General features: G+C 41.0%; 1 protein-coding gene across 11 annotated transcripts in view; it reads left to right on the top strand.

Annotated features, from left to right (window-relative positions):
• MIA2 (MIA SH3 domain ER export factor 2) overlaps window positions 1-14,180 on the top strand; it is a 52,484-nt gene that overhangs the window by 19,950 nt on the left and 18,354 nt on the right. For all 11 annotated transcript variants that reach the window (XR_014564823.1, XM_083740673.1, XM_083740670.1 and 8 more), the window contains 8 exons: window positions 4,500-4,631; window positions 6,448-6,469; window positions 6,567-6,655; window positions 7,715-7,786; window positions 8,908-9,018; window positions 10,668-10,739; window positions 11,683-11,787; window positions 12,958-13,080. Coding sequence is in view for 10 of the 11 variants with exons in the window: in XM_083740673.1 (XP_083596799.1) it covers window positions 4,500-4,631; window positions 6,448-6,469; window positions 6,567-6,655; window positions 7,715-7,786; window positions 8,908-9,018; window positions 10,668-10,739; window positions 11,683-11,787; window positions 12,958-13,080 (726 nt within the window). In the remaining variant the exon portion in view is untranslated. The remainder of the gene's footprint in view (window positions 1-4,499; window positions 4,632-6,447; window positions 6,470-6,566; window positions 6,656-7,714; window positions 7,787-8,907; window positions 9,019-10,667; window positions 10,740-11,682; window positions 11,788-12,957; window positions 13,081-14,180) is intronic.

Raw genomic sequence — 14,180 nt, 5'->3', positions numbered from 1 at the left:
TGCTGCCAGCGACGCCGCCGTTGCGGGGGGCAGCCCGGAGGACGCCGTGGAGGCCGTGGCCGGAGGCCTCGGGCTGGGTTGGCGGGACGGCGCTCGGCGCTACTGCGGGCTGGCCTTGGAGAGCGTGAGTGCGGGGAAGGGCAGGACGCGGGGGGGGGGCGTGGAGTCGTCGGCCTTTGCCGGGGCTCTGCGGCTCTGCGTTGCCCCCGGCTGGGATGACGCCTTTGCTTGCCTTGTGACGAGAGAGGGGCCCAAAGCCTACCCCCCCCCACGTTGCGCCCGTCTCACTGGCACGCCCGTCAACGCTGCGGTACTCAAGAGGCGGCGGGATTGCGCCCTGCACATGCTCAGAGGCACGGCCGTGTTGCTTCAAGCGTCCCTTTCTAGGACAAAGTCCAGGTTCAGATGATGCCCTTTAATGACAAAATGCCTCCAGGCTGGCATAATGTTTCACAGGTGGCTGTGTCCCGTTTGTAGATGGTGGTAGGAATGCAACCATTGACTTAAGCCAAGTAGGTTGCCACCTTTTTTCTGATAGGGTTCCTGTGCTGTTAAGAGCTGTGAGAGGCTGACATTCAGGTGGAGCTTTCTCATTGCTTCAGTTTAGTTCCAAAGCTGTATTTTGTCTGTCACCTGTTTGTTAAAGGGATAGGCAGGTCTCTGTCTGGAAGAAGGAAAGAGGTGTCTGCTGTAAAACTCAAAGTGGCTCTCAAATGTAGTCTGTTCCTCTCTCTTGTATCCTATTTCCTTCTGTAAGATTACTATAGGTTGAATTCACATGTGCATATTTGTCAGTCTTTGATTTGCCTCTGTGTAGCAACCATTATATGGGACGCGGGTGGTGCTGTGGGTTAAACCACAGAGCCTAGGGCTTGCTGATCGGAAGGTCAGCGGTTCGAATCCCTGCAATGGGGTGAGCTCCCGTTGCTATGTCCCTGCTCCTGCCAACCTACCAGTTCAAAAGCACATCAAAGTGCAGGTACATAAATAGGTACCACTCTGGCGGGAAGGTAAACTGTGTTTCCATGCACTGCTCTGGTTCGCCAGAAGCGGCTTAATCATGCTGGCTACATGACCCGGAAGCTGGCGCTCTCAGTCAACAAAACGAGATGAGCGCTGCAACCCCAGAGTTGGCCACGACTGGACCTAATGGTCAGGGGTCCCTTTACCTTTACCTTAGCAACCATTATAAATCAGGTAAGGTAAAGGTAAAGGGACCCCTGACCATTAGGTCCAGTCGTGGCCGACTCTGGGGTTGCGGTGCTCATCTCGCTTTATTGGCCAAGGGAGCCGGCGTACAGCTTCCGGGTCATGTGGCCAGCATGACTAAGCTGCTTCTGACAAACCAGAGCAGTGCACGGAAACGCTGTTTACCTTCCCGCCGCAGCGGATAAATCAGGTACCTTGAATCAAACCAGCCTCAAATACTATGTTTTTTGGTAGAAGCAATTTATGCCAGCTATTGTGTGATGAGACTTGCATGTGTGGATCAGTTCATAGTGTTGTATTTGAGATGGTGATGCCCAAGTTCAAGAGCTGGGTTCCACTTGACCTTAGAACAGAGTGATGTTAGACAGTGCACTAACCTTTCTCATACAGTAAGTCTGTCGTCGAGGGACGCAGGTGGCGCTGTGGGTTAAAGCCTCAGCACCTAGGACTTGCCGATCGAAAGGTCGGCGGTTCGAATCCCTGTGGCGGGGTGCGCTCCCGCTGCTCGGTCCCAGCGCCTGCCAACCTAGCAGTTCGAAAGCACCTCCGGGTACAAGTAGATAAATAGGGACCGCTTACCAGCGGGAAGGTAAACGGCGTTTCCGTGTGCGGCTCTGGCTCGCCAGAGCAGCGATGTCACGCTGGCCACGTGACCCGGAAGTGTCTCCGGACAGCGCTGGCCCCCGGCCTCTTGAGTGAGATGGGCGCACAACCCCAGAGTCTGTCAAGACTGGCCCGTACGGGCAGGGGTACCTTTACCTTTACCTTTACCTAAGTCTGTCGTCAGAATGAAATAATTGAGGCAGGGATGGGGAAACTGTGGCCCTCCAGATGCTGTTGGAATCCAACTATCAACAGCCCAGCTGTTGTGTTCAGTAATTACCCGAGTTGTAGTCCAGCAACATCTGGAAGGCCACATCTTTGCCATACGTGAGATAAGGATCGTAACGCACTTGCGCACAAAAGAATGCTGTAGTATTACTTGCAGTAACAACAAACTGATTTGATATGTTGGTAAAACTGGGTTTGTATGTTGTGTACGTAACAGTCATTCAGACAACCATGGTTTTTCACTTTATAAATTCACCACAAGTTGTTTTCTCTCTCTGTATGTATGTTCTCTTTTTATATTTTGATGCGTTGTTCAGTCTTGTGCATGTTTCTTCAAAAGCCTTGATGCCAACTGGATGCACGACTGCCTGGGAGCTACATGATGGAAGAAAGGCAGATGAAGATAAATAAACTCCTTGTGTCTTAACTCAGTCTGTTTTTTCAGACTGTTTTCCAGGACATGATGAGTTCAAGAAACTTTAGGGAACATTCACAAGACTGGATGCCACACCAAAATCATGGGGCAGGGTGGAGAAGGAGGAATATATTCATATGAAAAATGATTGTGTAAATCATTACTACATTTTATCAGAGTGTTAATGTGGCAAGTCATAGTTTTGAACATCTTATGCTTTTATTGGTTTAGGCTGTGAAATAAAAAGTTGAGAAGGGAAACTGATAAATTGCTTCTCATGTGGGAGAAATGAATAGGCTACCATGTCAATACAAGAACAGCCAATTCTGAACCAAGGATTGCTCAAGAGCCCAGTTTGGTTTTAAAAACCTCATCTTGTGTTGAAGATGGAAGAATAGCATGGAAAGATCTGCTCTGCATTATGTATGTGGTGGTGAAATTTCTGATACAGATTAGTCAAGCTGGTGTGAGGCCATAAAATGTTCATGTACAGTCCAGTGTTTGAGGGATCAAAACGAGAGTGGGGGAAATTGCCTGTTTGGCTGGGTTTAAAATGCAGGTGCACAGTTTTGCAGGGCAGCTGTAGATGTGGTGATAGTAAAGCTAAGATTCAAGGATCCCAGAAATAAGGTGGCTGAGTGATAGAGTTACGATAAAGAGTCTTGTGACACTTCTGCCCTTTTCCTTTACTGAGCATAACCTTTCATGGGCCATAGTGCACTTCATGAGATGTGAAAGTTTATGCCATACTTTGTTGTTTTTGCTATAACAGTCTAATCCTTCTGGAAATTTAAGGGTAGAGTGCAGTTAATAGACTAAGAAAAAAGTGTATACGTGGCGGGTGAGGTAAATAACAAAAAAGCAGAAGGAGGCTCTGAAGAAATCGCAATGCATAATGTCAGAATGGCCTGTAAGTTGAGTACTAAGAGGATTGGCCAGAAGGTGGGGTATCTGAAGGGAAAGTGTGACACTGTAGGCAGTAGCCTGAAAAGCAGGAATCTGATGAAACCTGATTATGGAGACATGAAGAAATGGAGTCAAGGAAAAATTCACATGGGATGAAAAATAGGAAGGAATTAGAAAAATGGTGGAGATTTGAAGGGATAGGTACTGTGTTCCAAAAAGTCACTGGCTATTTAAATACCTTAGAATTTAGATCAGGGATGAGGAACCTGGGGCCCTCCGGATGTTGATCAGGCTAGCATGGTCAGTAGTCAAGGAGGATAATGTTGGGAGTCCATGAAAATGGAGGGCCACAGGTTCTCTATTCCTAGTCTATAGAGCCTGACAGGGCTGTTATTCCTTTTAAGAATTTTATGTAAAGGGAGCTCTGCAAGTTGTAGCTCCTGCTGTCACTGCAACATTGTGATTTGGTAATTCTAGAAGGACAGTGAGATGGAACCAAGAAGCAGTGTGCGGAAGCAAGGTCTTTGTTTCATATATTGATTTCATCTAGTCAACCAAATCTTTGACACTGCCTTATATTATAAGTCTGTTTTCTGTCATTTGCTGTTTAGCAGTTTTGTCCTATATGGAGAGAGGCACTGTAAGCTAGTTCTCTTGCTAACAAATGTTCATAGTTCTATTAATAATTTTCCCATCCTTTATGAGCATCAACTTTTGGGGTTTCCTAAAAAAAGCAACCCTATGTAAGCAAACATTGGATAGCACACTATCTGTCTTATTTAGAAGTGTGCATACAATACTATCAAGAACATAACTCTTGTCTTCTATTGAACAATGTTGTTAAATAAATGAAATCTCCAGATTAAATACAGGGCTTCTGATAAGTGTCTATATCAGTTCTAAAAAAGTAAGCATAAAAGACTGAAGCACTAAACTGCAGAGTTTGCTTATCATGAGACATTCATCTCTTTCCCCCTTTCAACTTTTCTATTGTATTGATTTCTGTCTTGCAAAAATGTTTTATCAATTGTGTTTTGAAATAACGCTGAATTAGCCTGATCAAATATACACAGTTTATGTTAACACCTTGCTCTTAATTGTTGGGGGAAAAGCTTGTTTTGTTCGTTCTTGTTTTAAGGTTCTTGCAGCGTTGCCTGAAAATATGAAACCAGGTCCAGATCTTTATGGCTTTCCATGGGAAATGGTGATTTGTGGTGCAGTTGTTGCCGTTTTTACTATCTTACTTCTGATGTGTAGGAGTTATCAGTCAGTAAGTATTCAGTATGAGTTATACAGAGTTTTATCAAACTGTTGGATTGCTTTTAAAATATTCATTTGTATTTTGAGAATCCTATGTAACATTCTTCGACTTCCCCTGTGATGTGGCTTTGGATTTTAGCTGTAGAATTAAATACTTGTCTGTATTTTGGCAACTTCATTTTTCAACTTGGTGTTGGAAAAGCAAATTAAACAAAATCCATCTCCATGTTCAGTTACATTTATTTTAATAGTCAGTTTATATTTATTTCAGTTTTAATAAACTGGCTTTCTTTGAAATATTCAAGACTATATAGGTTACAGTTTCAGAATAAATTTGGAAGAATTACTAAATTATACTCAGTAGTGCAAACTGCTGTCCCTGATGATGTAACTATCTAATTTTCTTCTTGAACTAGTATTCTTTATTTTTGTGCACTCGGCCTCTCCCTGACTCCCACCACATCTTTTTTAAAGATGTTAGTATATTGCTCTGATGTTTCCTTGTAGCTTGAAGAAACTATGGAAACTTTAATTTCCATGAGATTTTGTGTGTATTTTTCATCAGCATGATGATGAAACAACATTTGAATCTATTAAATTAGGAATACCTTTATTTTGTGACTACATTATTGTGTTCTGAAGTTCCACATCCATTCAATCTAGATTGATTTTTAAAAAGCTTTTAGATCTAAGACAATAGTCTTCCTGTACTATTTCACAGACAGTGACTGATTACCACAGTACAGTGGTACCTTGGGTTACAAACTTACTGTAATTCGTTCCGGAGGTCTGTTCTTAACCCAAAACTGTTCTTAACCTGACGCATGCTTTTGCTAATGGGGCCTCCCACTGCTGGCGCACCACTGGCACACGATTTTCGTTCTCATCCTGGGGCAAAGTTCTCAACCTGAGGTTCTACTTCTTGGTTAGTGTAGTTTGTAACCCGAAGCGTTTGTAACCCGAGGTACCACTGTACTACTTTTTTTGCATGAAGTGCAGAAAGAATGTAGTAGGAAGCACTTGCATGTCAAAGTTGTGCAAAGGGGATGCTCCATTCACAAGCTGTTTGTTACTTTGAGTCATTGGCAGACATAACGATGGGGAATGGATTGTGGCAGAGGTTTTCAACCTTTTTGAGTCCACGGCTCCCTTGACCAACTACATTCTTTCTGTGGTAGTGAAAGGTGGAGAAGGTTGCATCCGTAGAGTGCTAAACTGCTTAAGTGCCACATAAACACTCTAATCTAATAGGTCCTTTACTTTTCCAGTTTTGTTATTTTTTGCTTTGTAGTTTTGCCTTTTGGCATTTTTAATGCTGTCACTTGTGAGAGTTGGCAGGTGAGCTAACTTTCATGTTGCGAAAAGGGCCAGCTGTGTATACACTGAGATACAAATAGCCTATGTGATTGCATGCTCCTTCCTGAGAGCAGTCTTGTTTATCCCCAGTTAAGATATACCACTGCAGTAACATTAGCAGTCTGTTAAGGCTCATTAAGTTCCCCATGCAGAATTATGAACTAGCTCCATATTCTGAGAATCCTGTTTATGTGGCAGATGAGGTTAGCTTTAACCGTTGTTAATATCGTGATGTATCATTTAACTGTGATTAAAGGGGAAGTGTGGGGAGGAAGTGTGTGATTCTGCAAGTGGCTTGCTTATTTTTGATCTTTTAATTGATTTTAAGAGAGCCCTGATGTTACATTTGCTTTGGCACTGGGAATCTACTTTGTTGACTATGCTACTCTAAATTTCCCTTAATATTGAAAACTGAGCCTCAATCCCATCTATGCTGTAAACAAACTGCAATATTTGCTCTTCTTTTGCAGATTAGAAGTAGACTTTATGTAGGTAAGTTCAAATTTTTGTCTGTGAGTTGAGTTTAGCTGCAGTTGAAACCATTTTCTCTCCGTTAAAGGTTACCACATATAGCTCTTCCTCTTTTTAGGAAGAGAGAAACAGCTTGCCAGTAAAGTTGCTGAACTAGTTGAAGACAAATGTAAAGTACTGGAAAAACTCAGTCTCTGCAAAAAAGAGGTAATGGTTACTGTTTCCCTTCAAAGCTTAAATGCTTAGAGTTATTGCTTCTGCCCAAATTTTTTAAATACTAGAATATAGACTTCCATATTTTATTTTATTTTATTTTTTATTTTATTTTATTTTATTTTTTATATTTTATATTTTATTTTATTTTATTTTATTTTAGTATTGATTTGGCTTAATGAATGTGTGTGTACCTGGAAGTTTTTTCCCTTCATTTCCCTTCAATTACCATTTCTTATTCCAATGCACTTGCCCAACCTCGTTACATAGGAGCTGCATTCAGATGATGGACGAGTATTTTGGCTACACATACACCTGCTTTGCTCCTTCCTTTGTATGAGTGAGAAAACCAACCAACCAGAAAGCTTTCTTTTAACCAAGTTTCCTGGTTAGTCTGAACCAGGAAAATATGGCTAACGGTTATGGAACAAGCCAAGATAGTGAGCCATAGTGGAAACTGACTGAATATCCAGGCTTGTTCTGAAACCATTAACCACACAATATGCCTGCAGTAGAAATGCTATAATGTGCAAAGATGCCTAGATCACCCACAGCAAAAGGGTGATAACCATGCTAAGAGAAAAGAGTTCATTGGTACCTAGTCATAGAGCAGTTCTCCCCAAACTCCCCCCTCCCCCGCCATGGACCACTTAAAAATTGCAGAGGGTCTTGGCAGGCTACTTTATCATTTTTCTGCCTGTGGTAGCAATGGTAGTGCACTGTGCTAGGTGCTGTAGGATTTTAAATTGATTTTTTATAGACATGTCACAGACCACCTGAATGAAGCTCATGGACCACTGATGGTCCATGCCCTGCAGTTTGGGAACCCCTGGCTTACAGAACCTTGTTTTCCTGAAAATTCTGCTAAGAATTGTCCCTCTCTGGGCTCCCATACTACTATTTTGAACACCTTGTTTAGCCTAGTTCTTGACAAGTCTGATAATTATAAAGCTGAAATGTGTGGAGCGTTTGCTAGCAGAGGAGTTTGAGGAGCACAGCCATAGGTTGTCTGATTTCCTTTATTTTAATTCTAACATTGGATTTTCATTTTAGTATGAAGAGTTAGAAAACTCCCTAAAAGATGCTAGTCTTCTGCAAGGGTCAGCCAGTGCATCAAGCATGAAGGTAAAAGTTGAACTGGGAAAAGTACTTGTATAATATTCATTTTATTTATATGCCAACTTCATATCTTCATATAAGCCTCTATTTGGCTTAAAAACAACAACAAAAAGGAATCAATGTAAGAAAAAGAATAAAGGTTACACATTCAAAAATAATACAGTTTCTAATCCTGCTAATCATCTTCATCATAATTCCACATTTTAAGGAACATAAATGAATGAACATCTGTAAAATATATTTTATAAACTAGAATATTCTTTACCACCGGATCCTGTGCATGTTTGTTCAGAATTCCAACTGTGTAAGTAAGTGGGGCTCACTTTCAAATAAGTAAGCATTGAACTGCAGCACTAGGTAGGTTTTTGTTGTTGTTTATGACTAACTCACTGCTTTTTGTTGGCTATTGTGTCCAGTCACAAGGCATTAAGTTAGGATTTTACTAGTTACAGATAGGTAGCCATGTTGGTCTGCCATAGTCAAAACAAAAAAAATTCCTTCCAGTAACACCTTAAAGACCAACTAAGTTAGTTCTTGGTATGAGCTTTCGTGTGCATGCACACGAAAAGTGTGCATCTGAAGAAGTGTATCTGAAGAAGTGTGCATGCACACGAAAGCTCATACGAAGAACTAACTTAGTTGGTCTTTAAGGTGCTACTGGAAGGAATTTTTTTTTGTTAGGATTTTACTGTATAAGAGCGGAATCTGGAATTTTGGTAATCTCACATTACATTTTTAAAGGCTTTTCACCCTATCTGTGCAGATAAGCTCAACAAAATGTAGAAAATGTGGGATGTCATACTCTGCATAGGCTCTTTTATCCATGCAAGGCTGGCAGAAGTAGAATCAAGTATGTAAAATGAAGTAGATTGTGCTAACTTTAATTTGCATAATTTATGCAGGTTGAATAATTTGATTTTGTACATCCTTGACCTAGGCATTTAATTTTTAGTGCATTAAACTTAAGTATAATGAATACATCCAATGTAGCCTGGTCTGTGGAGCTGCTCTTTATTGTTTCTACAATACATAATTAAAGTTAAAAATGCTCAGTAGCTACTACTTAATTCTCGATTAATCTTACTACAAATGTCTTCATGTTATCTTTCAAAACTTGATTATTTTAGGCAGCATATGAAGAACTGAGCAGCTCGAACTCTGCACTCAAGAGTGACATAGAATGTTTAGAAAAAGAACTTAAAGAAGAGAAGTCCAAACGATCAGAGCAGGATGACTTGGTATGTCTTTTGTTCAAAGCAGTCTTTCTGAGGCAGAAAGTTTGGCCTTCAAAGAGAAATCAGATAGTGTAATTCATCTGAATTAAAATTAGAATATCCTGTCCTCATCTCCTCTCTATTTGCTTTTTTTAAAAAAAATAACATTAAGTCATTGAAGGTCAACTGCTCCTGTGGCTTTTGATCAGAAACACTTTGTACTTCATATTCCAAATATGTTAAATGTATTGTTTCTTTATCAGACTGATCCACATTTTTTCAGTGTGTCCTGGAGGCAGCACTGTTTGAATTTAATTATGTACAGCAAGGGTTGCCAACATTTTTGGTTCCAAGGACACATTTGTAAACCAGAGAAACTGCAGTGGGCATCACATTGCAAACAAGTGCACACTGCAGCCTATTCTTTTGGCTGCAGTAGAATGCTTCTTTCAATCCTAATTTCAGCAGCAGGGTGGGAGTCCTGTGGGTTCCAAGGAAGACCGTAGAGGGCACATGTACCATCATATTTGCAACCCCTGAACCCAATGTTGGTTCTTGAAATGCGGCTATCTCTATGTCTGCATCTTACTCTCTGTGTGTGTTTTGCTCATCCAAGGATGATTTATTCCCATTTTAATTAACTGTAGCTAATTCCTGAACAGGGACGCGGGTGGCGCTGTGGGTTAAACCACAGAGCCTAGGACTTGCTGATCAGAAGGTCGGCGGTTTGAATCCCCGCGATGGGGTGAGCTCCTGTTGCTCAGTCCCTGCTCCTGCTAACCTAGCAGTTCGAAAGCACGTCAAAGTGGAAGTAGATAAATAGGTACCGCTCCGGTGGGAAGGTAAATGGCGTTTCCGTGCGCTGCTCTGGTTTGCCAGAAGCGGCTTAGTCATGCTGGCCACATGACCCGGAAGCTGTACACCGGCTCCCTCAGCCAGTAAAGCGAAATGAGCGCCGCAACCCCAGAGTCGGTCACAACTGGACCTAATGGTCAGGGGTCCCTTTACCTTTACCTAACTCCTGAACATCGGAAAAAGTCCAGTTGAATTCAGTGGGACTTTTCTCCCATGTATTCAGCATTCTGTGAGAATCAGACATGGACTACAGTTAATTGGACTTCCTGTTTCCATGTGCCAGTGTTGTTTGTTTAGATGAATGTATAAGAGTAGGAAGATCTTTTAGAATGAAAACATTATCACAAAGCTAATGTTTTCTTGACAGATGTGCGTAGAATACCTTCATAGAGAATGAGACATTTGCCTTTGGGGCACAGTAGATAGAGCCAGTTGACTTTTAGAAGTTATTTGATCAACTTTCTAAAGCATCTTTTATAACAGGGGTGGGGAAATGCCCCAATAGCCACATGGGCACTTTGACAAATGGGAGGGGCTGTGCACTTGTCAATTTCAAAGAAAGAATTGTGACAACACTTAGAATGCACTCCCAACTCTTTCTTTGCAGCCTGGCTGGATTAAGTCAAAGAGTGTCACATATTTTATTGCAATCTATATAGTATCCTATCAATGAGAGCTGAAAATAAAATGGTCGCAGGTGATCCCTTGAGAAATGCAGTATTTAAATCTTAATTCAATACAGTGTTTGTTCACAGTTGTTTTGACAAGGCAGTATCAACCAGAGTGTTTTATATAAATTTATTTTACTGTCTTTGTAGTTGATTGAAATACGGAGAAGAATGGAATCCTTAGAAAATGAAGCAAAGTCTATTCAAATGCAAGTAGCTGAAGTAAGCCAATCTTGAGATATTAATGTGAATGTTTCATCATGCACCACAGCAAAATCTTGGACCTCACTGTCAACATTTTTCATTAGTCTTGAACACAAGTTCTTTATGTCTGCTCTGTTTAGACATTTCTTTCTTGTAAACAAATTGAATTCCTCTTGGCTTGCCATTAAGGGTGGTTTGCCTTTTTCTGCTGTAATTTGGCATTCTAAGAGGAGAATTCAGAACTTTTTATTTATTTCAACATTGCAAATAATTTAAGCCAAAGTTATCCAGAGCAGTTATGCATCAGTGATGTCAATGTGGGGCGGGGGGGGGGGGACCTCCACAAGCTGCTGCTGTGCCATTGGCAACCAGGTTCCATTGTTGTCACTTAGAGCACAGGGTGTACACACAGCTTCACTAGTGCTGTTTGACAGGTGGAACTGTGTATTGTAATATTAGTCAGTGGAGAAAGCCCTGCTTGCTTATTTTATTTTTCATTAAAATATCTTTCAAAAATCAGCATGCAGAGTTAATGAATGGCTCACAGCTTTAGAACCCCAGACCATTGAGAGGTTTTTGGTGCACAGATCACATGCCTATGATATATATAATTTACTGCTGCTGAAGGTGGGATGCTGGGATTGCATGCATCTATGCCCCAGATTCACAGGAATGCAAGATGAGCAGAAAGGTTTGTACCTGTTGTTTATTTTGGAGAGCATCGTGTGTTTGGCAGGGGAAAGGTGGGTTCTGGTGAACATAGTTCTCTGTGCCTTCATCCACAGTATATCTTAGTGAGTATCACTCAATGGAACATAATTTTATGATATGGTATTAGGATTGATTGTAACAGGTCTAATGTCTAAAGGAATTGATAGAAATAACAAAAAATGTAAATGCGATTCTATGTATTTTTGTATATACTTATATTAGCAGCTTCACTGTGCTTTATTTCACTTAGGCCAAGTCCACATTAAAAGTATATGAGATCAACAGAGAGAGACTGAAAACTTCTGTCCAAGATGCAATAGCTGAAAACAACCAACTTCATGAAAGTGAGAAACAGGTATATTATTTACACTGTGTAGTTTTATAGAGTGCCTTTTAGGAACATTGTATCCTCACTTTAGAATAATTTATATTTTTAATATTGTTTAAATTATTATGTAGTTTAATGAAAGTTGGAGGGAAAGTGTGATAGTCCACAGACAGCTATAATTTTTGTGACTTTGCCTACCATGGGGTAAACCAGTTGCAACTTCTATGAGTGGTTTGATGTTCCGAGCTGCTTGGTATTTCAGTGCATTTATTAAGACACAGGCCTTTTGGCGGTGTGTGTGTGTGTGTGTGTGTGTGTGTGTGGTTCAATTGCTTCCTTGCCATCAGAGTGGTTGGATGCTCTTTGGTCTTGGAGGGTGTGTTTCCTTCAGAACTCTCTTCGTTCTCTTTGACTTCCCTATAGAGGCTTTTCTAGATTGATGTGCCTGGGACAATGCAAGGACAGTATTTCTGAGCTACTATCTCAGTCAACTTTTAATATTTGTCTCGCTGCAGATTGGATCCACCTCATATTTCCAGCTTGGGGATGATTAATCATAGGCTTGGGTTGTGTTCTGGTAACATGAAAGCTGGACTTGTTCCACATAGTCAGGTTTTATGCTTTAAATCTCTAGCTCTATACTGGCCAGAACATTCTGAGTTATATCGTGTTGTGTCTCTCAAGCTGATGGGAAGTTCTTTGCTCCAGTAGAGCCTTCCATTAGCAGAATGGGAGGAAGGCAATTTTGTTGATTTCCCTTCCTCCCTGCAGACCCCTTCTGCCCTCTTACAGTATTCTAAGGGCTTCCCGCCACCCAACCACTCTGAAGCAGATTTCGTAGGGCAGGTTTGAAAATTTGCCTCCCTTCCTGTTCCACTGATGGAAGGTCCTGTCAGATCAAAATTTCTTTTATTAGTGTGCAAGACACAATTGGATGCAACCTTATATATTCCCGTGCTTTTTTAAAACAGAAAAAGTTCAATAAACATGATTTTAGATTTCATGTATAGCAAAAGAACAGCTGTCAAAAATTAGAACATATGAAATGTCAGTTAAAATACAAAATATTCAGCTCAATGAATTTTGCTGTACGTAATGCTAAGAATTTAGGCCAGACCTTTTAGAATTAAATATTATGAAATTCTAATAACTGGTTGGTATAAATTAAATACTGAACTTTCTAACTTTTGTTTCCAGCTCTTAAAAGAAGCTGAAGGACAGAGTGAACAATTAAGTGAGTTAAATGAACAAGCAAAAATGTTAGAAACCTCAAAAGCAGGTATGGAGGAGACTCTTAAAAACAAAGAAAGTCAAGTCAAGGTAAAATTAAATATTTATTTATTATATTTATATCCCAACTTTTTCCCTCAAAGGATGGTTCTCCTATAACAACCCTGTGAAGTAGATTAGGCTGAAAGGCAGGGACCAGCCCAAGGTCACTCAGTGACTTTCATAACTGAATGGAGGTTTGAACACCTGGTTTCCCAGGTCTTAGTCTAACATTTTAATCACTACGTGCTGGCTGCAGCTGTTGCTTTACTTTATTCATATGGACATGTGTGAATTCTGCGCATGCCTAATGTCACCTGGCACACAGGAGGAAATTTGTTATTTATTTTGGGGCTCTTATCGTGGGAAGACTGCATCACATTTTAAAACAGCAGGAAGGGTTCTTGAATTCTAGGGGAGAAAGAGAAAGAGAAAGAAAGAAAGAAAGAAAGAAAGAAAGAAAGAAAGAAAGGGGAAATTCCAGGAGTTGCAAGAGAACCAATTTTATTATGTATATAATTCCCTCCCCCCCCCCCTCAAAGTATACTTGGTGTGCTTCAAAATCCTGCCACTCAACCACAGTTTGCACTCCTCCCTTTGGGAATATTTGGAGAGATCCACATGCTTCCCTCAGGCATTGATAACGCTGCTTGGAACTGGTTGCCTTGTGGCTTCATTGATTCCTATGGGAGTCACTGGTGCAAAGCTCTAGGAGGGAGCGCGGTAGACTGGTATGTTTGGCAAATTGCTAAGCCCTTTTTAACTGGCTGAGCTGTAGGGTTATCTGCTTAAACTTCTTGGAGTCTTCCCTCCTCTCATACCAAGCATTCCATTTGTGTCAGTGAATGGGAGAAAAGGCCTAGGCAGAAAACTAGGACCATAATATTTCACTGATTTCTTTAGGCATCTATCCACATCCCTCCAAATTCCTCAAAGGGCAATTTCCAAATCGATTCAGTGGAGGTTCAGGTGGCTTTTTCAGAGACCAAGGAAGCTAGTGGTCAGATACAGATTTGCGGTGCTGGATAGAGAGAAAAACCTGTCTGCAACTTTACTTGGGGTTCTGGAATTCTACTTGTATTGAGTTTGCAAGAGGCCTACCTACCCCAGTAATGCATGCTGTTGTAAAAGTTTTTCTCTTAGAAGTAGTC

The sequence above is a fragment of the Podarcis gaigeae genome (assembly GCF_964106915.1).
Source record: "Podarcis gaigeae genome assembly, chromosome: 1".
In the NCBI taxonomy this organism is placed as follows: domain Eukaryota; kingdom Metazoa; phylum Chordata; class Lepidosauria; order Squamata; family Lacertidae; genus Podarcis; species Podarcis gaigeae.
Note: the sequence above shows the minus strand (reverse complement) of the source record. Positions and strands in the feature narration are given on the sequence as shown.